The sequence below is a fragment of the Salvelinus fontinalis genome, chromosome 42 (assembly GCF_029448725.1).
Source record: "Salvelinus fontinalis isolate EN_2023a chromosome 42, ASM2944872v1, whole genome shotgun sequence".
Taxonomy (NCBI): domain Eukaryota; kingdom Metazoa; phylum Chordata; class Actinopteri; order Salmoniformes; family Salmonidae; genus Salvelinus; species Salvelinus fontinalis.
This window is the reverse complement of record NC_074706.1, coordinates 11,525,040-11,549,277: the sequence shown is the minus strand read 5'-3', so window position 1 is coordinate 11,549,277 and position 24,238 is coordinate 11,525,040. Positions and strand designations below refer to the sequence as shown.

Sequence of the window (24,238 nt, the reverse complement as noted above, 5' to 3'; positions counted from 1 at the left end):
ACAGGTACTTCGCAGGGCCCATATTCATAAAGCGTCTCGGAGTAAGACTGCTGATCTGGGATCAGTGTTAATTTTCAGATCATAATGAATAGGATTAGATGGGCAAAGGAGACCTGGTCCTAGATCAGCTCTCCTACTCAGATGTTTTGTAACTAAGTAACAAGACTGTTCAGTTCATTCAAAAATATACAGTGGCAAGATAAAGTATGTGAACACTTTTGAATTATCTTGATTTCCTCATAAATTGATCAAAAAATTTGATCTGATCTTCATCTAAGTCACAACAACAGACAAACACAGTCTGCTTAAACTAATAAGAAAAATACAATAATTTCTGTGTTGTCTATATTGAATACATCAATTACACATTCACAGTGTAGGTTGGAAAAAGTGTGTGAACCCCTAGGCTAATGACTTCTCCAAAAGCTTAATTGGAGTCAGGAGTCAGCTAACCTGGAGTACAATCATTGAGACGAGATTGGAGATGTTGGTTAGAGCTGCCCTGCCCTATAAAAAACACTCACTTCTTGCTATTCACAAGAAGCATTGCCTGATGTGAACAATGCCTCGAACAAAAGAGATCTCAGAAGACACAAGATTAAGACTGGTTGACTTGCATGAAGCTGGAAAGGTTTACAAAAGTATCTCTAAAAGCCTTGATGTTCATCAGTCCACAGTAAGACAAATTATCTATAAATGGGGAAAGTTCAGCACTGTTGCTACTCTCCCTAGGAGTTGTCATCCTGCAAAGATGACTGACTGCTGTAAAGATGACAGTGCAGAATGCTCAATGAGGTTAAAAATAATCTTAGAGTGTCAGCTAAGACTTAAATAAATCTCTGGAACATGCTAACCTCTCTGTTGACGAGTCTACGATACGTGAAACACTAAACAAGAATGGTGTTCATGGGAGGACACCAGGAAAAAGCCAATGCTGTCCAAAAAAGACATTGCTGAACGTCTGAAGTTAGCAAAAGAGCATCTGGATGTTCCACAGCGCTACTGGCAAAATATTCTGTGAACAGATTAAACTAAAGTTGAGTTGTTTGGAAGGAACACAAAACACTATGTGTGGAGAAAAAAAGTCACAGCACACCAACATCAAAACCTTCTTCCCAACTGTAAAGTATGGTGGAGGGAGCATCATGGTTTGGGACTGCTTTGCTGCCTCAGTGCCTGGACAGCTTGCTATCATCAACAGAAAAATGAATTCCCAAGTTTATCAAGACATTTTGCAGGAGAATGTAAGGCTATCTGTCCACCAATTGAACCTCAACAAAAGTTGGGTGATGCAACAGGACAACGACCCAAAACCCAGAAGCAACAGAGTGGCTTCAACAGAAGAAAATATGCCTTCTGGAGTGGATCAGTCAGAGTCCTGACCTCAACCCGATTGAGATGCTGTGGCATGACCTCAAAAGAGCGGTTCACACCAGACATCCCAATAATATTTCTGATCTGAAACAGTTTTGTAAAGAGGAATGGTCCAAAATTCCTCCTGACCATTGTGCAGGTCTGATCCTCAACTACAGAAAACTTTGGTTGAGGTTATTACTGCCAAAGAAGGTTATTATATCCAAGGGTTCACATACTTTTCCCACCCTGCACTGTGAATGTTTATATGGTGTGTTCAATAAAGACATGAAAACGTATAATTGTTTGTGTGTTATTAATTTAAGCACACTGTGTTTGTCTATTGTTGTGACTTAGATGAAGATCAGATCAAATTTATGCAGAAATCCAGGTATTACCAAAGGGTTCACATACTTTTTCTTGCCACTGTATATATTTTGTACCCCCTTTGCGATCTTGTCTCATTTCTGCAACTCCCCAATGGGCTCGAAAGGCGAAGTTCGAGTCATGCGTCCCCCGAAACATGACCCACCGAACCACGCTTATTAACATCCGCCTGCTTAACCTGGAAACCAGCCGCACCAATGTGTCCGAGATAACACTGTTCAACGTACTACCGAGGTCAGCCTGCAGGCACCCGGCCCGCCACAAGGAGTCGCTAGAGCGCGATGAGCCAACCAAAGCCCCCCTGGCCAAACCCGGACGACGCTGGGTCAATTGTGCACCGTCCTATGGGACTCCTGATCACGGCCGGTTGTGATTCAGCCCGGGATCGAACCAGCGTCTGTAGTGACGCCTCTAGCACTGCGATACAGTGCATTAAACCGCTGCGCCACTCGGGAGGCCCTTAAATACAGTGCCGAGACAGCCAGGGGTCGAACCTAGAATCTTCTAATCCGTCGTCAGACACATTTTCCACTGTGCCACTGTCCCCGATCATTCACATTTCTTAACAAATCCTCCTACAGTTCTATGTGCCATCCAAATAACCTTATTGTGCACTGTAAAATGATGCTTCAGTGGGATCTTATCGACGTCACATTGTCTATGCTCAAATATGTTTTCAGTTTGATCAAACACAGCACATGTTTATCCTACCCGGCCCTAACATGGCTGTGTTCCTAATGCCATTTTGCATAGCAATCCCTCCAAGCTATAACCCACCAAGGCGCCAGCTCGCTCGCATGACTGTGGTGGCAAAGACCATTTCTAATTTATAAAAGCCAAAAGGATAAATTCAAAATTCATGAACAATCTGTCTGGTAACAACCAGTGATTTCTGTGATTGTGGGGCAGTAGCTAGTGAAACGATGGGGACGGATGGTGCAACACAAAGGAAAGTTCTGCCTCCACTCATTAAACAGGGAAACACACTCTGAACGAAAGAGAGGAGAGAGAGATTCATAGTCAGACTTCTCCTCCCTAGGCTCTTTCTATAACTTTCTTCATACTCAATGCTGTTTGAGTATAAAATCCTTTAGAAAAATGTCAGAACAGCTTTAGTGAAACAAATTGCTGGCAACAAGAGGCCTAAAACTCCTTGAAATCTTGTAATTCATTCCCAGAACTAAACAAACAATGAGTGAACAATGAGGTAGAATGATTACTATTTTGTTTTACAAGCCTAGTCAATTCAACCCACCATCTGCCCTCATCATGGAAAAGTTTGTGCCGACAACGTTCTCTGCGCAAAACATTATTTCACTCCTCGTCACCGTTGCGAGAGTAATTAAAGCAGACCGCCGAGGGGTTTTAAAGCTTGTCTGTTTCACATTCTCCATGATTCTTGGTTTCGTGACTGAGAGACGTTGTTTGTTAAAAGAGCAGGTCTCCAATGATACATAGCAGATCAGGCCAACACATTAAAACAGTTCCTAGTTCCCAGCACTGGCTTCAAGTCATGAAATAAGTATAGTGACCTTCACTTCAACCCCACTGCATTTTGAGGTATAAGTAGATTGTCACTCCAATAAATATATTTAATATTGAGAAGTTTCCCTGATATCTGCACTCTGTGGTAAGAAATGCAGTCCTTGTCTTCACTGCTGTAAATGCACATACATTCGTTAAAAAAATAACAAGCACATTCCTTAAACAATTTGTTAACAAGTATCTCTAATAAACATAAGCTCAAATCCCACATCCTTGACTTTCTCTGCTTCCCTGCACTGAGCTAGACCCAGATCACATTCTCTGTTGTGGGTCAATGTATTCAATGTGGAGCTTAATGTTCAACTAAACAAGTTTCAACTGGAATAAATACATTGAAAACCTTCAATTGGACAAAGAAAAGAGAGCCTAATTGACTATGGCCTATTTACTCCACTCTAATTAACGGAGCAACGGATGCTTCTCTGAAATTATTTAACCATTGAAATTGTTTAAAGGATAACAGATCTGTATTGAAATAGTTATCCTAGGACTATACACAGATGGTCGTTCTGTTTTTCAAATGATGGCCTTGTGATAGCCTGTAGTAGAGATTTTTTAAAGAAACTTCAGCCAAATAAATTCCTATTGTCATTCATCTTCCTTGTGTTATCTTTCTTTGGACAAATGGTTTCACTTGACTAAATATTTTGTGCTGACTTGCACCTTTCTGAAAGCTTTTGTAGGAATTAGTGGAGCTTTTGGACTTAATCCTCTCACACCATTTCTTACTTCTTAAGAATCTTAATTAGAACCATTTATTCACAGGCCACATGTTTTACAGCAAGGAAAGAGAGAAAGAAATATTTATAAATAAGAGATAGAGAGAGAGGAGCCAACTCCAGTATGAAAAAATGAGAGAAGTTAAGCTAGCTCAATGTGGAGCATGATGATGAAAATGAGTTTCCACAGCGGACATCACATTTATACTTTGTCATTATTTTACACTGTTGAGTTATTCTTAACTTTTGGTCATTTAAATGAACCATCCTTTTCCACTTGTGTGAAATACTGAGAATGATTGATTTGCATTGCCATCTAGTGGAGCATACATGAGTACTCAGATTGCAGATCAACCGAACTACATCTGTGCCCAAGTCATCCATTGTGATGGAGTAAAAAGGTGAGCAATGAAAAGGATAGAGACCTTTTCCATATCCAATCAGATTGAAGCATGGGCGGCATTTGTCAAGAACGTCAACAAGAAGTAACCATCAGTTACGTTGTAAAACTTATTTTTGATGTTTAGGAAGTTTTAGAAATTAATGTATCGTTATTAATACAAGAACGGCGTTGTTTTTGACCAGTTGGATTTGATTAGATTATCAATATATGTTTTGAATTTTATCAAGAGCTTTCGTTTGGAATGGATGCAGCGTGGATCATTGTTTGTTTATAGTGAATCATGAGATCAGCTGACTAACGTTAGCTAGCTAGCTACCAATTTCTGGTTTAGCAAAGCAGCTAACGTTACAATGTGTTTGGAAATTGTCGTTCAGTATTCATGCTTCCCAAATGACATTTGAAACGAACTCTTATACCAAGCTATAGCTGGTAGCGGTAATAGCTAGTTGTTACCTAGCTAGCTTGCTTGCTAGTTAGCATTAGCTTTGTTTTCACCTATTGACCCAGTGAGTGTAGGACGCTTGACAACTTGCTGTGGCTAACTAGCTTACCATTACAAATATGCCTTGTACTTGTGGCAACTGGAGGAGATGGATTCGGCCTCTGGTCGTTCTTCTATACTTTCTGTTTGTGCTTGTCGTCCTACTACCCCTGTGCATCTGGGAACTACAGAAATCAGAGGTCAGTTGATATCATTGCAGCCCAATCATATCGTTACTTGACACTGAATAGCCTAGTCCATGCTTTGTTGTTTGGATGTTGATTATATACGTAATTTATACCTTTCAGGTTGGTACCCATAACAAAGCATGGTTCATAGCTGGGATATTCGTGTTCATGACCATACCCATATCACTATGGGGGATCCTGCAGCATCTTGTAAACTATACTCAACCAGAGCTACAGAAGCCAATTATCAGGTAAGTGAAAGGCTACTCTGTCACAGCTGTAGGATAGTATTACTTCATTACCATCATGGGTTTGTGTCTTTATCTTGAATGATGTACAATATAACCTAACTGATTGTAAATGATCTCGTCTCCTTTTTTTTTACAGAATATTATGGATGGTCCCCATTTACAGTTTGGACAGTGTAAGTAATGCCTTCAATTCTTGATCATGTAGCTAGATGTTCTTAAAAGTCCACATTGGTTTATTGTTAAGTTACAAATATGGACAAATTTGACAAAAGAAGTTAACAGAAGAAGTCACTGTAGCTTTGACAGTAGTAAAACTGAAAAGCGCCTGACATGAGCATGGCACTTCAATTCGTTTCGTTATGCTAATTAGCATTTGCTACACTCAGCATTCCCCCTATCACACAATTTCCATTATCCTACTTCCCAAAGAATGAGAACAGAGTTCCTTTAGAAAAACAAAACAGAGAAACCAAAAAATGCCTCACTCCCTGACTGACTTTTCAGAGTAAATGTTTTCAATAGTTTCAAGTGTTCACTATTATCATGCAACATATCATTGAGATAATGTAATGGCCCATCTATGATCCCATTCCTCTCCTTGTCTTCCTCTCCCACCCTCTCCCTTTCTCTCTCACACAGTGGATTGCGTTGAAGTACCCCAACATTGCCATCTATGTGGACACGTGCAGGGAGTGCTACGAGGCATACGTCATCTACAACTTCATGATCTTCCTGCTCAACTACCTAGGGAACCAGGTACACATTCTTGTCATGACCTGACTGAGAATGATCCCAGACCTGTTTGTTCTAACATTCCAATCATGGCCACTCTTTGGCCTATGCCAAACATAAGTCTAGCACAAACACATCTGGATCCCAGGCTAGACGGAGTAGCCTACATTTATTTCAATATCCTCACACTGTAATTCCTCTCTTCTCTTTATTTCTCTCTCACTCTCTCAACCATGGGTAACCAGTACCCCAGCCTGGTACTGATGCTGGAGGTGCAGGAGCAGCAAAAACACCTTCCTCCCCTCTGCTGCTGCCCGGCATGGCCCATGGGAGAGTGAGTTTGTTGCTTTTATCGTTTTTGTAGTTCTTTAAGTGTATGTGTGCTATAATAAACAGGCCCCTGTACCAGATTTGTTAGGTCTGTGCATTTGGCATGAGAACAAACATAGGGGTTGGCTTTACTCATAGAGATAGAGGACGCAACATTGTATCTTGTCCCATTAGGGTGTCTGGGAGCATGGGCAGGGCATTGATGCTATCTCCATTTTGAAGTAGTGAATTTTCTTCTACTACTTTTATAAGTTGGTATACAAAATTAAATGGTCATACTGCCACGTGGAATGTGTTGTTTGAACAGATATATAAAGCCAAGGTTGGCAAATTTTCTGCCACCTGTGGTTATGGAATGTTCACTTATAATTTATTGGCTGAAGCCTCCTTATGACCTGGATGGATTTATGTGATCCTTCCTTAAACCATAGGAAGTCCCACCCAATTGACTACTTCAAAATTGTGAAAGTCCTTAATGGCACTGTCCATACTAAAATAGGCTTTTGGCCGTTAGAGTCCTCTATCAATATCTATGGAATTACTGCGCAATCAGCCAGGCTAATAAGGAGCTATAATATTATCCATACCATGTGTTATAAGTTTACATTTTAGGATGAAGGTCTATGTTTTTGTGCAGCAATAAACTACCACTTGTTTTACGTGTTATGAATGGATATTTTAGGGTTAATAACATGTTTTTATACCACATTGATGTGTTTTAAGTATACATTTATATTTCAGGCTCATAATCAAAACAGGAAGTTGGGTGTTAAAGTGGCTCCAGTCTGTGTGGCCTCCATTTTGAGTCTCTTTCTAGAAAGTTCACCTTCAAGGTGTTTGTTTGGCTGCTTGAAGTCTCTCCAAGTCTCCATTGCTACTCGCCAGCTCCAAACGAGCCCCAGTCAGGCAACAATAGTAATAACAGAACCAGAAGTGTTTGCAAGTGGAACAACGTGTTCTCATTTTAGGAAAAATGCACCAGCCTACAGAACAGAAAGACCGCATTAGGCTCATCTGTTTTGTTTACTCTGCATTTGAACTAATGCTGTGCATCTGCGGTTTTAGCCACAGGTATTGCAACATCTTTCTTCATAGGATGTTTTTGATTTTAAGAAATTGAAGAGATCCATGAAAAACAAAGCTGGTGATTAGTAAGATGTTAGTGCTATTTTATAGTGGGGAAAAAGCTAACATTTTGTGTGAATGTCTTTCCTTAATAATGTGTACCGTGTTTTCTTATTGCAGGGTATTGCTATTAAGATGCAAGCTGGGAGTGTTGCAGTACACGGTTGTCAGACCAGTCACAACAGTTATTGCCTTGTAAGTGTTTTTCACAGGATCTGTTTTCCATTCAGGAGGGACTTATGTTATATGCCTAAGTGTTGAATGTACATGTGTCCAGAGAGACAGCAACCTTACCTTGGTCCAGGTCCAGCTCTGTCTCTCTTGACTTCTGGGTCGGCCAGTCCAAGCAGATTATAATTTGTTCAGATGGTGACGAAATATAAATATGTACAAAAAGGAAAAATACCAAAGGCATGCCCAAACCTAAAGATTTTAAAATAAATAAAGTATCATGGCCACCAAACCAACCAGCAGCCTTACGGCTCTCCAAGCTGCCACCCCTTGGGTGACTGGGGTGTGGAAGTAAGCTGTAGTGTGCGGTCTAAACTACCTAACCTATTCCCTAACACTCACCACATATAAATTGACTTTTTGTATCAAGTCATATCACATGTCTCCATTCACTATCCTGTAGGATATGTCAGCTCTGTGGTGTGTATGATGAAGGTAACTTCAGCTCAACCAATGCATGGACGTACCTGGTGATATTCAACAATATGTCCCAGCTGGTAGGTTCTATATTTTTCACACTTGTCTCCACATTGCTGTAAACTTCCTGTCATCATACCACCACCACAAAGATAACATTATTAAATATTTAGCATTCAGTAACTAATCTCTTTCTCTTATCATTCTCTCTCCTCTCTCTCTCCCAGTTTGCCATGTACTGCTTGGTGCTGTTCTACAAGGCCCTAAGAGAGGAACTGGCCCCCATCAGACCAGTGGGGAAGTTCCTGTGTGTCAAAATGGTGGTGTTCGTCTCCTTCTGGTGAGTGCTTTTTTGGGGCTGCCATTTTGGATCACCTGCATCTACCTCCTAGCCTGGTTTGTGCTCAGATCTTTTTGTGCTGTCTTGCCAACCCCTGTGGTCAATGTCAAGCCATTGACATAGCACAAACAGATCTGGGACCAGGTTATCGACCTCCATGATTAATAACATATTTGTTTACCAGTCAATGTGTCTGCAATTCATGGATCTAGCATTGTTATCCATTAAAGTAACACAGTTTTGGATGCCCATTTGTATTTCTTATACAACTTTTTTCCAGAATTGCATGTGTAGGACTCGTTAACAAAGTATGTTTTAAAGCTGTGTGGATTACAGCCAGTAATTGGGTTAATGCATTCCCTGTGTTGGCTGCAGTGTATAGGATTGATTATTTCCACTCTGTTGTCTGGAATCTATCTTAGGCAAGCTGCGTTCATCGCTCTCCTGGTCAAGGTTGGAGTGATCTCAGAGAGACACACGTGGGACTGGGACAGTGTGGAGGCTGTAGCTACAGGCCTACAGGTAATGCAAGACAATACCAACACTGTATAATGCCATAGTAACACTTTTACTACAATGCTACATAATGCTGAAGTAATGCAGTTGTAAAATTACTTGTTTGGTATAAGGTAATATCTGAAGCTTGTGGTCTCATGCCCCTAGAAAACGACATGATTCATCTCCAAGGACTTCTATCCTGTGCAAGATTTCTAAATAACTTAAATAGATATGATGGTTTGTTACATAAGTACATGAAACAGGTGTGAGAATAGACTTGCTTTGCTATACAGTCAAGCTTTCATCCATACTTCATCCAGGACTTCATCATCTGTGTGGAGATGTTCCTGGCGGCCATCGCCCACCACTTCAGCTTCACCTACAAGCCCTACATACAGGAGGCTGAGGAGGGATCCTGCTTCGACTCCTTCCTGGCCATGTGGGACATCTCTGACGTCAGGGCTGACATCTCTGAGCAAGTCCGCAACGTCGGTTAGTTCTCCTCCCTCTTGGCTTGACTCAATAGCAGTCATGCATGGATGGAATCGAATAAGCCGCTGTTAAGAACTTTGTTTGAAAAGGATTCATCTCAGAACCAAATGCATTGGCTAGCTACTCGATTTATGTTAATAGAATGTCATGAGAGAATAAAAAATGTCTAGCCTCAAAATCTTCAAGACTTTGATAGATTTCCCTATTATGTGAGTGTATTGCCATTCTCATATCTTCAAACACATTCTTTCTTTCCTGATACAGGGAGAACGGTTATGGGCCGACCTAGGAAGACCTACTTCGGTGAGGCAGAGGACGACGGCGAGCGCTCAGGCTTGCTTTCTCCAGGCTACCTGGACGCCATTGGTCCCACGGAGGCCTTGTCCAACCCGGCGTCCCCCAAGGGTCGGTACCAGGGCCTGGGCCAAACCCAAACGCCCCACTCCCTGTCGGCCCCCGCCGGGCTCAGCAATGCTCAGTGGATTGGAGAGGGGGATGGAGAGGAGAGGGAAGACTATGGTAGACAAGCTCCAGAGCCCAGAAACACCACCAACGAGCCAACAGACTCGGTTACAGACGACCTTGTCGTTATCACCTAACTTAGCGTCATCGCTAAAATCCTCCAATGTGAACTCTGAATGCACGTTATACCATACACAGTTGGGCAGGAACCAAGTATGGCCTTGGCTATGTTTCCCCTACAGACGATATTTGGCTAACCCGCACATGACCAAATTTAAAGCAAGCGTTGAAAAAGCAACATTGTAGTGAGTCATTCGTCCACCAGGGCTGATGCAGATGGACTTCTGTCAATGACAGCTCGAAGAATGTTTATAAGCTTTCGTAAGGGTCTCATGACACTTAATATATTTTTTCTTGTATCTGTATTGTACTACTGAGTCATAATGGTAAAGTACGGTACCTCAATACCTTATTTTAGTAGAACCCCTCTTCATTTTAATGGGTCTGGACTTCAAGTTCAAAAGCCGGTGAGAGATTTTACCAGTATACTTGTTCTATAATAGCACTACAAACTCCATCATTTACCAAGGCTTTTAGTTGTTGCTACGGAAACGTTCAGAGTATTATATATGTAGCTTTTAAACTGAAACTTATACAAAATACTGGTTTGCAGACAGTACCTCTCATTCTAGGGTTTTTCTTTATTTGTACTATTTTCTACATTGTAGATTAATAGTGAAGACATCAAAACTATGAAATAACACACATGGAATCATGTAGTAACCCCAAAATGTATTTATTTGGGATTCTTCGAAGTAGCCACCCTTTGCCTTGATGATAGCTTTGCACACTTTTGGCATAAAGAAAAACCCTTGAATGAGTAGGTGTCTATACTTTTGACTGGTACTGAACATCATTGGTTTGCACATGCTTGAAAAGGTCTTTGAACCAATGGTACAGATTTAAGCATGAAGCTGTGTCTCACTTTGGCATTAACGCTAACAGTCTCTAATCTTCTCAGATGCCTTGTTCTTCTATGTGCCGTACGTGGTCCTAGTGTATCCACACTATATCCACTATCAAGTAATTCACACATTTCACGTCTGCCTCTCATTTGTAAATATAAACTGATGCGTACACAGTCATGGTTATAGAATTTGTTGGACCAATGTAGCTGACATTTTTCTTACCATTCTAATTTCTGTTTTAAGCTTTTCAGGGATATTAGTTGTGATTTACCGTACTGAAAGGGATTGATTTCAGTCTTTTACTAGTTTCATTGTCATCCATTAGTAGAACGTCTTCCTATCAGGAATGTGTGTCAAGTGTGTTAACCTTGAGGGAAGTACTACATCAAAACGTGTCAGCACCTTTGTCTTTGAAAGTTCAACTCATGGTTCCAAACATTCACCCTCCAATAAATTAAATGTGACTGTCAGTTTTTGCTAGTGTCAATAAGAAATGACACAATGTTGAGATGACAATAAGTCCCTTGTTTGTTCATTATGATTTTCTTTGATTTCTAAATTATTCTTTTGGAGATAAAATGCAAGTGCTGATACGAAACATTTTAATTCAGACTGCAACCATAATCAAGAGACGTCATTCCAAAACAAGATTATGAACACTGACCAAAACGTCTCAAGATAAGCACATCATAAAACATGTGAAAGTCCTGAGAGAAGGCATATTGAGATGGTAGCTATTGTAGACCTTGTGGGGTCATTTTAGAGCTGGCGTTTCCAGAGCATCCATAGTCCAATCCCTTCCTCGACATTATATGCAGTTCACACTCATAATATAGAATCCAGAGTGATACCTTGACCTCTCTCCCAGTAAGACTGAGTGGACTTGATGCTTTTGTAGAATCAAAAGCACCACAACACCCTCCTTTAAAACACTTATGAAGTTGACTCTTGTACTGTTCATATCACAGACAGTCACTGAGTGGACTCTCTAACAGAATTCACAGTCCCAGCCTCTTCCTCTATACTGGCTGATATGGAGATGGAGCTCTTCTGCAGGGTGACGGCCAGTCGTACCCAGTCTCCCTCCCTCACTGCCAGGGGCTGGTGCAACACCACGGCAGCCTGCTTCCAATGGGAGTCCTGGTTGAAGGTGCTCACGCTGATCTCCTCGTTCAGGTGGATCTGGTACCAGAAGGGCACAGCAGTCACCCTGCCCGAGGCACTAGCCTGGACCTGGGAGAAAACCACAGAGTCAGGGCCATAGAAACAGACTATTGTAATCAATAAAATAGTAATTGTAAACTCAGCAAAAAAAAGAAATGTCCTCAACTGCGTTTATTTTCAGCAAAACTTAACGTGTAAATATTTGTATGAACATGAGATTCAACAACTGAGACAAACTGAACAAGCTCCACAGACATGTTACTATTCAATTTCTGTTAATGTGTCCCTGAACAAAGGGGGGGTCAAAATCAAAATTAACAGTCATTATCTGGTGTGGCCACCAGCTGCATGAAGTACTGCAGTGCATCTCCTCGTGGACTGCACCAGATTTGCCAGTTCTTGCTGTGAGATGTTACCCTACTCTTCCACCAAGACACCTGCAAGTTCCCGGACATTTCTGCGGGGAATGGCCCTAGCCCTCACCCTCCGCTCCAACAGGTCCCAGACGTGCTCAATGTGATTGAGATCTGGGCTCTTCGCTGGCCATGGCAGAACACTGACATTCCTGTCTTGCAGGAAATCACGCACAGAACGAGCAGTATGTCTGGTGGCATTGTCATGTCAGGATGAGCCTGCAGGAAGGTACCACATGAGGGAGGAGGATGTCTTTCCTGTAACGCACACCGTTGAGATAGCTTGTTCTCATTGCAGGCACAGTCCGATGATGCTGTGACACACCGCCCCGTGCCATGACGGACCCTCCACCTCCAAATCGATCCCGCTCCAGAGTACAGGCATCGGTGTAATGCTCATTCCTTTGACGATAAATGCGAATCCGACCATCACCCCTGGTGAAACAAAACCGCGACTCGTCAGTGAAGAGCACTTTTTGCCAGTCCTGTCTGGTCCAGCGACGGTGGGTTTGTGCCCATAGGCGACGTTGTTGCCGGTTATGTCTGGTGAGGCCCTGCCTTACAACAGGCCTACACGCCCTCAGTCCAGCCTCTCTCAGCCTATTGCAGACAGTCTGAGCACTGATGGGGGGATTGTGCGTACCCTGGTGTAACTCGGGCAGTTGTTGTTGCCATCCTGTACCTGTCCCTCAGGTTTGATGTTCGGATGTACCGATCCTGTGCAGGTGTTGTGACACGTGGTCTGCCACTGCGAGGACGATCAGCTATCCGTCCTGTCTCGCTGTCTTAGGGGTCTCACAGTACAGACATTGCAATTTATTGCCCTGGCCACATTTGCAGTCCTCATGCCTCCTTGCAGCGTGCCTAAGGCATGTTCACACAGATGAGCAGGGACCCTGGGCATCTTTCTTTAGGTGTTTTTCAGAGTCAGTAGAAAGGCCTCTGATGTCCTAAATTTTTATAACTGTGACCTTAATTGCCCACCGTCTGTAAGCTGTTAGTGTCTTAACGAGCGTTACACAGGTGCATGTTCATTAATTGTGGGAAAATGTTTAAACACTTTACAATGAAGATCTGTGAAGTTATTTTGATTTTTACAAATTATCTTTGAAAGACAGGGTCCTGAAAAAGGGACATTTCTTTTTTTGCTGAGTTTATTTCTATGGTCAGGTCCACAGCTCAGTGGAAGTACTGACACTGCCAAGGAATCTAGCAATAATGTATCTATAACTAAATGAATCTGTCAAGTTGGGTCTTTACCTTGACTTCTCTGTTGGTATAGTTGGCGTTGGTGTTCATGAGGTCCAGGATAAAGAGTTCTACAGAGTCACTGAGATGTCTACACTGCAGAGTGGACAAGTCCAGAAACACATGGACTGGAACCTAGGAAGGAGAGATATCATATCATTGTTACATATTAGATGTCCATTTAGCGGACATCTATACAACCCTACATCTGAAACTAATTCAACCCCTTTAAAACAGAATGACAAGGCGGTCCATGTAGTCTAGTTCAGTATTTCCCAAACTCTCCAGCTAGTTTCACTAGTTGTCAGGTGTTTTCAACAAAAAAAATGTAACTCTTAGAACTCCTTTAGAGTCATGCGCATCATGTGACCTGCTGCAACGCACCGCTCTAGAAAGCAGGAGGAGAGTTCTCATCGAGCGACAGTGTCACTGTCACAGAGAACAAACGAATGCCGCTGCCTCCTCCTCCCTGTCACAGCTCCCGGTGTCTCCGCCGTTCTCCGTTTGATGTCATTGATGTAATGCTTAGTGATGGATCCAGGTAGGGATGTCCTTACGTGAAGCCGTGTGAATGCCTTCCCCTGTGTGACAGTCGTGCCCTTGTCTGAGCTCTTCAGAGACAACATCTGTTTAAACAAACTGCCGTCCCGCCGGAGCCAACACCGAAAATTAGAGCGCCAACAAGACACCGGAAAAGACAGACAACTTAAAAGGACTTCTCAGCTCTCCGTAATACCGACAGAAAGCCAGATAAAGAAAAGAGAAGTCTCAACGTAGAAGGTTGCATTGCAAGCGAAATAGGTTTTTAAAACCCAGTTTGACAAAAAAGCACAGTAAAAGGACAGTTTAAATGTATTGTGCCCTTTCAAATTGGTTCACTTGAGCTCAACTGCAATACGGCAGACCAAGAACCACTAACAGTACTGCGAAAGAAACTATAAGAAAACAATGTTTAGCTTTCGTCCAGAATATTTGGGGGGGGGGTTGGCATTATATGTCAGCAGCCATCTTGAGTCAAGATGTTACAACCCTCAGGCAACATGTTGGTGTGTCTCAGGAGCCTGTCCTTTGAATCAGAAGAATGATGCAAGGTACAAAGAACATTGAGGCAGCTGTCAATACTATGACTATTGCATCAGTGACATGAGAGGGAATACCAGATATGAGAGGAGAGACATGTTGAGCGAGAAAGGTTTGGGAGTTGACCATACTTTTGACCATACTTTTCCCCCTAACCATGCAGTAAATGTACTATACGACTTTGTTAGTTATCAGAATATAGTGCATGCAGATTTAGAGCTAGGGAGCGTGACTAGAGCCAGGAGGTTTTCCTGACAATGTGAGCGGACTCGGTCCTCTGTAGCTCAGTTGGTAGAGCATGGCGCTTGCCCTCAGAACAGCCTCAATTCGTCGGGCATGGACTGGCCCATGTTGACTCCAATGCTTTCCACAGTTGTGTCAAGTTGGCTGGATGTCCTTTGGGTGATGGACCATTCTTGATACACATGGGAAACGATTCAGTGTGAAAAACCCAGCAGCGTTGCAGTTCTTGACACACTCAAACCAGTGCGCCTGACACCTACTACCATACCCCATTTAAAGGCACTTAAATATTTTGTCTTGCCCATTCACCCTGTGAATGACACACACACAATCCATGTCTCAATTGTCTCAAGGCTTAAAAATCCTTCTTTAACCTTTCTCCTCCACTTCATCTACACTGATTGGATTTAACAAGTGACATCAATACGGAATCATGGCTTTCAACTGGATTCATCTGGTCAGTCTGTCATGGAAAGAGCTGGTGTTGCTATTGTTTTGTACACGGTATATATATATATATTTATATTATATATAAACGGTGTGGTTTGAGGCCTGCATGCTGATTCACTGAAAGCTGTGGTAAATCAGACTGTATACCACAGGTATGACAAAACATTTATATTTACTGCTTTAATAACCAGTCTACAATAAGGCTCCTCGGGGGGTTGTGGTATCTGGCAAACATACCACAGCTAAGGGCTGTATCCAGACACTTTGTGTTGCATCGTGCATAAGAACAGCCCGTGGCCACATACCACAACCCCTCTGGCCTTATTGCTTAACTATATAATTAAAACCTCAGGCCCTAGTGACGACATATGCAAGGCTGGTGGGGAGACACAGTATGCATGCAGCGGATCTGGGGAGGTGTGTCAGTAACTCACAGTGAACTGGTTGATGAACGGGGCGATGTTGAAGCCCAGTGTAGGCTCCTGGCCCTGGACAGCACTCTCCAGCAGCAGGGTGTCAGACTCCACCAGCATCCCGTACAACACTATTCTCTCTGGGAAGATCTGACCGCCGTCCTCCAACAGGCACCTGCCATGGATGGACCCCACCAAAACAATCAAACATTTATACAAAAAAAGGGAGAGATTCTTCCAAAGCCAAATAGTATATTTTTCCCAATGTCACAACACTGAAGATTCAATATCAACATTTGAGATGCTGCAATATGATCCACAATCCCACCTCATTCCTAAAACACTATCAAATTCCACCAGCACTTCATACATACTACCAGTTACTACCAAAACTACCTTTCCCAGCAGTGCTTGCTCCATCTTCCTACCTGGCTAGTGTGGCTTTCTCCATCAGCTTCTGCCTCACTAAGCCACAGGTCTCCACACAGTCTAATATAATGGCGCTCCACAGCTTCTCCCTGGAGGGTCTCTGGAGCACCGCCTGCTCGTCCTCCACCTGGTTCAGCCAGAACTCGAGAGCCTCCTCTGGGACACCGTTGGCCCTGGCCAGCCTCCTGAGCACCGCCTGGTGCTGGGTCTTCTCTACCGAACTATAGGCCTTCACCTGGCCCTGACTGGCTGCCATGAGGGAGAGAACAGAGAAGCCCTCGGACACGTCCAGCACATAGAAGGGGTCTGGACCAGGGTCCATAGGGCCACTGGGGGGGTCAGTGAGAGGCATGACCTCTAACCCTTGACCCTGGCTGGGACCCTGGACCGAACGAGCGTCCTTCAGGTTGGTGATGAGTTTAGCCAGTGCCCTGCGGAAACTATCGTGGTAGGGCTGGTTGTTGAGGAGGGCCATTTCAGCACACTCCAGCATGGTGTAGTCTCGAGGTCCACTGCTCTGCTCTGTCCCGAGGCAAGCTAGGGCGCTGCACAGTTCTGCCTCGGCGTTAAGGCTTGGGTTGGGATTGCCGCTCGGGCTTGGGTTGTTTCTAGGTTCGTCTGGATCCAGACAGTCGTCTAGACGGAACTCTTGTCCGTCTCTCGCTACGGCAACGCTGCAGAGTCTCAGGTAGGCGTCCCGGCAGGAGATCTCCACGATGAGCTCGTCACCAGGCCTCAGGGGAAAATCTGACGAGACATTTCATTTTATGGTTCATTTGAATAAGTACAGATACAAACCTATTGACATTGAATAAACAACCATCCAATGCGTTGCACCATCACTTAAACATTTTGCCCATTCACCCTCTAAATGGCACACATACACAATCCATGTCTCAATTCTTAAACCTGTCTCCTCTTCATCTACACTGATTGAAGTGGATTTAACAAGTGACATCAATAAGGGATCAAACCTTTCACCTGGATTCACCTGGTCTGTCTATGTTCGTCAAACTCAACTCTGGACCTTGATGCCAGTTCCACTGCTTTTTCATTGTTCTCCTCTAATCAGATGGATTTAGACCTGGAACACCAGGTGGGTGCAATGAATTATCAGGTAGAACAGAAAACCAGCAGGCTCCGGACCTCGTAGGGTAAGAGTTGAGTACCTCTGGTCTATGTCATGGAAAGAGCAGGTGTTCATAATGTTTTGTACACTCAGTGCCTATACACATGCAGTGAGGTAGTATATTTAGACAACTGCACACTACTCCACTGTAGGTGTATGATGTAGTGTTGCAGTGCGTAGGGAGCAGTGCGTAGGGAGCAGTGCGTAGGGAGCAGTGCGTAGGGAGCAGTGTGCATAAACATCTCTAATCATACAGTAGAGATGCACAGAATGCACTGTAGAGACTGATCAAGTTCTACACAGATTCTCCTGACATCCACTCAGAACAACTATTGCAGTAATAAATTACACATATCTTACATACTGTACATAATATATACAAATGGTGTTCTTGCATATTCCGCTGTAATATTTGTCCCCTTCTGATGTTTGCGATGCAATTCCGTCAAACGGGGGCAGTAGGCTACATATAGAAGGAACCTATTCCATTGAAGACAGTAGGCAATGAATGAAGTCAACTTACACTGTAACCTCAAGGCTGTTATTGGTTGTCTTTGGTTTGTACAGTGAGTGTATAAAACATTATGAACACCTGCTCTTTCCATGACAGACTGACCAGGTGAATCCAGGTGAAAGCTATGATCCCTTATTGATGTCACTTGTTAAATCCACTTCAATCAGTGTAGATGAAGAGGAGACAGGTTTAAGAATTGAGACATGGATTGTGTATGTGTGCCATTCAGAGGGTGAAAGGGCAAGACAAAAGATTTAAGTTCCTTTCAATGGGGTATGGTAGTAGGTGCCAGGAGCAACGGTTTGAGCGTGTCAAGAACTGCATCACTGATGGGTTTTTCACACTCAACAGTTTCTGTGTGTATCAAGAATGGTCCACCACCCAAAGGACATCTAGCCAACTTGACAACTGTGGGAAGCATTAGAGTCAACATGGGCAGAATCCCTGTGGAACACTTTCGACATCTTACAGAGTCCATGCCCCGATGAATTGAGGCTGTTCTGAGGGCAAAAAAGGAAGGTGTTCCTAATGTTTTGTACACTCAGTGTACATTCATGTCTTATATAAATGATCCTACTGTGTGGTGTCTGAACGGGGTAGATGGCCTGCTCCCAGCAGGTGTCCTCCTTAGGGCCGGTGGACAGGCTACTCTCCTGGTCCAGGTGGAGCTGGAACCACACGGCCAGGGCGTCCAGCAGACCCTCCCCAGTTACAGGCAGACGCACCCGGCTCACCTCCCTGGAGCACAGACCCTCCAGCTCCTGGGGTACAGTTAGCATAGCATAATACAATCACTGCTCTTGTATTCTTGGAACCTATAGCCAAATATCACGCAAACTAGCTTGTTCGATTTTGAAAAGCTTGAGAGAGTATGAGGCTTTTGACATACGAGATATTGTTTTGTTATCAATATACAGAATCTACAGACAGCAATGCCACTGTAAGGCTGTAAGTCGTAGTTGTTGATGATGATAACTAACAGTTCCCCATAGAGATGTAATTCTGGTTTATATGTTATCCATGTATACATAAAGACGCTCTACTGCCGCTGACCTGCACGTTGTTGAAGTCTATGTCCAGGGCATTGAAGGGTTTAGTGAGAGGCGTGTAGCCTCCAGGCAGTCTGCTCAGTCTCTCTGTGGTGTAGGGCTCTGTGGAGTCATCCTCTGAGCTGCAGCTTACTGGGCTGTGGAGCTCTCCGGCTGCAGCAGTGGCCAGGCCTCCCACCTCAGACACACACAGCCTGCAGGCACATGGTTATAAATAGATGGTATGACATGAATATTAACACCGGTGTCTGTTTACACACACACACACACACACACTACCTCCAGGGACATATGGCCTTCAGCTGTTGTTCCATGTCTACAATGAAATATTCCAACAGATTAGGACACGAAAGGTGAATAACATGTTGAACTTGTTGATGTTTGGTCTACTGTTCTAAACGCTGAGGCTTTGAAACGTGCAAAAGAAATTATACCACTTAATCCATCATTGAAGAACAATGTCTGACTGACTTAAGTTAGCCTTTATTAACAACAGAGGGACAGGTCACCTGTGATGGCGGCGGATCTCCAGGCACTGGACAGCCATCCCAAACACAGTGGCTCCGGCAGGGATGACCCGGCCTGTTTGGGAGGGAGGCCTGGATGGGTCCTGGGTGCTCTGCAGAAAGTGAGCCTTCACGTCTTCATACATCAGGCCTCATGCCATTAACTTTGCTATAATAGGATTTTGGTTGTTGTTGCAATTTATAATATATGTTTACTAAATGCACTTGTCTGTATTTATGATTTTCATCTATCCTTTTTTTTAACCTCAAATGTATTATCGCATTGAGACCATAGATGGCACTGTTGACTTATATTGGCTGCAGCATTATGATATTGAGGAAGGTGGTTGATTGGTACTGTAGCCTCCTACTGTAACCTTAAATTATTTTGGATTCATCTCTTTGCCAATAAACAAAGGATTTGGCTGGATAAAGGATATTTAATATAAGAGGATTGATGCTCCATAATCATGTTTTACAATTGTGATACAAAAATATAGGTAAAGCCTCTTTTGAAGATTACTTTGCGATCACTTGTGTTGAATTGAGACAGACAATCCTGTTAAATGAATGAAAAACATTAACATGACTGGCATCTAAATCCACGGTTGTAATGAAACTGAAAATGTTATGAGAAAGTGTTGGGAAATAAATAATCAATACTAAAACCAATTCATGTTACTTACTAATCATGGTAATGCTTTCACCCACTAAAGGGTGGCTTGTATTCACTACAGTGTTGGAACTCAGCATGAACACAAAAGTAATCCTCAAAATGGCTGCCTATACTAGTTAATTACCTGTGGAGGCAAAAGCAGATGATTCCAGGCGTGTATAAGGCTCTCTATTATACCTTCACCAAATAGGCCGGCATCCACAGTCTCGGTGACAACCAGCGATACCCTACCACAGAAAACACATCACACAAATGGTACATACACATTAGAGGAGGACGCATAGGGACAGTTTCCAGGCCACAGACTACATTTTAGTCATTTAGCAGAAGCTCTTGTCCAGAGCGACTTACATTAGTGCATTCATCTTAAAGTAAGCTAGATGAGACAACACATCACAATCGTAGCAAGTACATTTTCCCTCAACAAAGTAGTTATCAGCATAGTCAGTTCTAGTAGGAAAAGACAAGCGAATTATTTGTATTTTATTTTGTGAGAGGACATGGAATTTATTCAAGATGCTCTTTAAAGAGGTACGGTTTCAGACGTTTTTGGAAGATGGGCAGCGACTCTGCCATCTTGACATTGTATGGGGTTAAATTAAGTCTTGGACTGATGCCCATGCTCAATGGAGTCTCCATGTCTTTTTAGTACAGGACTAGGCTTAATCTATGTCCAGGAAACTGGCCCATACAGATGTCAGAGTAAGAGGGAAGGTGAAAAGTCACCTCTTAGGGATGTCTTTAGGTACTTCCATCTCTAGCGACTTCATATGGAGGATCTTGATGCGTCCGTTCATTCCGTTAGCGGTGACCACCTCACAGGCCAGTTCGTACATGGTCTTGGACAGCTCACAGGCGTACACCTCAGCCGCCCCTGCCTTCTTAGCACACATTCTGTCCATAGAGAGACCGGAGAGGAACAAGGATTACAAGCAGTAACAAACTAATAGAAATGGACAGACCACAGCCATGACAGTTAGCGTTTGTAACACAAATGTAGTCAATCCCAGAGCTGTGTAGATTTCTCTGGGATAGATACTAACCATTAAGATTGTACAACTTTAACCTAATTCTTCATACAGCGTAGCCACTGTAATAAAACAACAGATGCACTTAAAAGGATAGCTCACCCAAATTACAAAATGACATTTGTTTCCTTACCCTACCTACCTCGGTTAAGTTTTCCTGGCAGTGGCTGGCACTGTTTCCAAATGCTACCCTGTTAGCATTTGCAGCACAAATGTCCAAAGACCTCTTGCAGGTTAAGAAAAGCAGTATGTACTTTTTTCATTTGATGAACTATCCCTTTAACTGTAATAGGCAGAAAGAAATCTCACCCGAGGATACCGGTCCCTGTGCCTATATCTAACACAGTGTTGCATCCTCCTTCAACAGCCTTCTGGATGGCCTGCTGGTACTTGTAGTTCCTCCTGCGATCGTTGAGCATCAGGAAGTGCCAGCGCTCCACCAGCCAGTTGGCCACGCGGTAGAAATTCTCCTTGGCCTCAGGGTAGTCCGGCTTCAGTTTCAGGGCCTTGTGGAAATGACCAGCGGCCTCATCCCGGAATCCCATTCTGGAGCGTGCATGGAAGATTGGAATGGAACAATTGTGAGCAATCTAAGAATACTGTGATACATTTACTAGGACACAGCGCTGTCTGGCTAGTTCAATCACTTTACACCACTGCATGCAAACAAACAATTCACTGGCAAGACATGAAAGAAAAGATAACTATAGTCTTGATCCGGTATTGAGCACAACATAAGGTACAATATTACCCCACCATAACTCTGACTAGTAAAGTCAACCTAGTAAGCCTGATTAGTAAAGTCTTCCCAGTTCCCAAGCCTACAGACAAGACACCGGTCAGACTGTTGAGTGAGGGCTACCTGAACAGGTGTTCACCCATGCTGTTGATGATGACCTCATCAGTAGGGAAGAGCTCCAGAGCCTGTTCATAGCAGTCAAACAGGTCCTGGATGCGCCCCAGAGAGTCGAGTTCATCTGCCCATTTGAACAGAGTGAACCTAAAGGACTCCTGAAAACACACATTATAAAAAATGTATTGGACTAATCTACACATGACATCACTTGTCTTTTTCCTTCAGTGGTAAACATTCATATTATAACATGCAGAAAGAATACACACTTCAACTTCAAAACGAAAGGTAGCCTAGCGGTTAGAGCGTTGTGCCAGTAACCGAAGAGTCGTTGGTTTGAATACCCAAGCCAACAAGGTTAGAAAATCTGATGTGCCATTGAGCAAGGCACTTAACCCTAATTTGCTAAAGGGGTGCCATACTACTATGGCTGACCCTGTAAAATAACACATTTCACTGCACCTATCTGGTGTATGTGAAAACAAATACAAATGTAATAATAAAAAATCTGAAAGTTCAACGGGAATGTCAATTGTCAGACAGGCTGAATGGTGTATAGCCTACAGCATGGCTCTCCAACCCTGTTCCTGGAGAGATACCGTCCTGTAGGTTTTCGCTCCATCCCTAATATAGCGCACCTGATTCTAATAATTAGCTGATTGATACATTAAATCAGGTTAGTTACAACCTACAGGAGGGTAGCACTCCAAGAACAGGGTTGGAGGGCTCTGGCCTACAGGGGTTCCTTTGCTACCCACACTGGCAAAGTCCTTCAGCACAGGAGCCAGGTTGAGGACGAGAAGGTAGTGGACAAAGGCGGTCCCATAGTCTTGGTTGAACAGACACTGCTGGGCACTCTCCAGTGACCTGGACACCAGCTCATTCCTGGCAGGATCCTCCCTGGGCACCCGACGGTTCCGTCTGCCACGTTTAGGCCTGGTGCTGGTGTTGGGCATTCCTATCACACAGGGAGTTAGGAGACCACATATGTTAGGAACACACAGAAACATAAACGCATAGCCACACAACGTTCATCACACTGATGAGCAGTTTAGTTTGATAATTACATAACTAGCTACATTGTCATTATCAACAGGTGTTGTGTTGCTGTGGTTGTAAAAGTGTGCAGAAGATATTTTGGTTGTAACCACAATACACGAGCTAGCAAGCTAACGTTGTAATTATACAAGTCTAGACTATCGGTGAAAAATGCCACACCAAATGATACAAGAGTGTAACTAACTAGCTGTGTTGTGTACATCATGCAATATCACTAGCTAACTAGTGGGTATTATTTTTAAAACTAGTCGCTAACTTAGCTAACGTTACTACTGTATGTTAACTAGCTAACTATAGCCAGCAGATTATGTGTAACACTTCATTTTCAGTGATGTTGATGACTTACTATATATGTATCACACAATCATGCATTTAAATATAACAGTAACGCTATAAACGATGATGACATTAACAGTATAAAATGTAGAGCTAGCAACATTGATGGCGCCGTTAGCTGAAGACCACTGACAGTGAAGTATAATAAGAGTTTCTAAATCCAGAGACGCAATATCGCCAGACTTCCGGGAACGCTTGCGAAGCAGACCAACAGACCAGGCCGGGGTTTGGGTTTTGAGAAATCAATAAGAGAAGTGAAAAATGATTCCTTAGCTGTTCATCTTCTCGAAATCTAAAGGCACAACCTAGATGGAAGACAATGTCTCAAGTAGTTGAACATGTTTACTCTAACCTCGTGAACGTGACAAACTGACACGTCTTCATTTTTGTCAAAAACAACTTTATATCGAAGAAGTCCCTTTGATTTGACGGCCTGGACATGCGCAGTTTGGCGCGAAACGACCGTTATACCCGATGACGCGTTCTACTCATGAGTTTAGCTGGCCTACAAAGCGTGATCGGGGATTTCTATTGATGTAGCAGTTTCTGCCTATCTTTATACTGTACTGTCTAGGTATAATAAGAACTACGGCACATGTCCGCTGAGTAAATAAGTACGGGTAGGAACAAAGATATCTTCCATGTTTCCATTGTGTAAAGTTGTGGATGTTCTGAGTGAAGAAAATCAAATTAGAGCGTCTGAAATATTATAATAAAAAACAGTCA

At 43.1% G+C, this 24,238-nt stretch overlaps 2 protein-coding genes across 5 annotated transcripts; one reads left to right on the top strand and one right to left on the bottom strand.

Annotated features, from left to right (window-relative positions):
- Window positions 1-4,458: 4,458 nt before the first annotated feature.
- LOC129841543 (transmembrane protein 184C-like) lies at window positions 4,459-11,392 on the top strand. Its single transcript, XM_055909861.1, has 11 exons — window positions 4,459-5,088; window positions 5,197-5,327; window positions 5,464-5,500; window positions 5,967-6,083; window positions 6,305-6,393; window positions 7,635-7,709; window positions 8,149-8,242; window positions 8,390-8,502; window positions 8,925-9,024; window positions 9,321-9,492; window positions 9,757-11,392. Exons 1-11 carry the CDS (start codon window positions 4,969-4,971, stop codon window positions 10,089-10,091), a joined length of 1,383 nt encoding a protein of 460 aa, XP_055765836.1. The 5' UTR covers window positions 4,459-4,968; the 3' UTR covers window positions 10,092-11,392.
- On the bottom strand, window positions 10,735-24,052 carry LOC129841542 (protein arginine N-methyltransferase 9-like). 4 transcript variants are annotated; one of them, XM_055909857.1, is made up of 13 exons: window positions 23,865-24,052; window positions 22,876-23,075; window positions 22,127-22,275; window positions 21,574-21,810; window positions 20,963-21,130; window positions 20,361-20,463; window positions 19,564-19,688; window positions 19,059-19,248; window positions 18,583-18,766; window positions 16,362-17,109; window positions 15,955-16,108; window positions 13,760-13,882; window positions 10,735-12,155 (listed from the first exon to the last, which is right to left on the bottom strand). In XM_055909857.1, exons 2-13 carry the CDS (start codon window positions 23,071-23,073, stop codon window positions 11,895-11,897), a joined length of 2,640 nt encoding a protein of 879 aa, XP_055765832.1. In that variant the 5' UTR covers window positions 23,074-23,075; window positions 23,865-24,052; the 3' UTR covers window positions 10,735-11,894. The 4 variants fall into 4 exon arrangements, with proteins under 4 accessions (XP_055765832.1, XP_055765831.1, XP_055765833.1 ...); XM_055909856.1 differs by lacking the exon at window positions 23,865-24,052 and adding an exon at window positions 23,523-23,837; XM_055909858.1 differs by lacking the exon at window positions 23,865-24,052 and adding an exon at window positions 23,523-23,837 and having other exon boundaries at window positions 19,564-19,673.
- Between the last annotated feature and the right edge of the window lie 186 nt (window positions 24,053-24,238).

Excerpts from the sequence above, each read along its gene's own strand:
- LOC129841542 (XM_055909857.1), bottom strand. The coding sequence starts at position 23,073 with ATGCCCAACACCAGCACCAGGCCTAAACGTGGCAGACGGAACCGTCGG. Across the intron at positions 17,110-18,582 it reads CCCCGTTCAGACACCACACA|ATTTTCCCCTGAGGCCTGGT; the intron begins GTAGGATCATTT and ends ATGTCTCGTCAG. Across the intron at positions 12,156-13,759 it reads ATACCAACAGAGAAGTCAAG|GTCCAGGCTAGTGCCTCGGG; the intron begins GTAAAGACCCAA and ends GTTTTCTCCCAG.
- LOC129841543 (XM_055909861.1), top strand. The coding sequence starts at position 4,969 with ATGCCTTGTACTTGTGGCAACTGGAGGAGATGGATTCGGCCTCTGGTC. Across the intron at positions 7,710-8,148 it reads GTCACAACAGTTATTGCCTT|GATATGTCAGCTCTGTGGTG; the intron begins GTAAGTGTTTTT and ends ACTATCCTGTAG. Across the intron at positions 8,503-8,924 it reads GTGGTGTTCGTCTCCTTCTG|GCAAGCTGCGTTCATCGCTC; the intron begins GTGAGTGCTTTT and ends AATCTATCTTAG.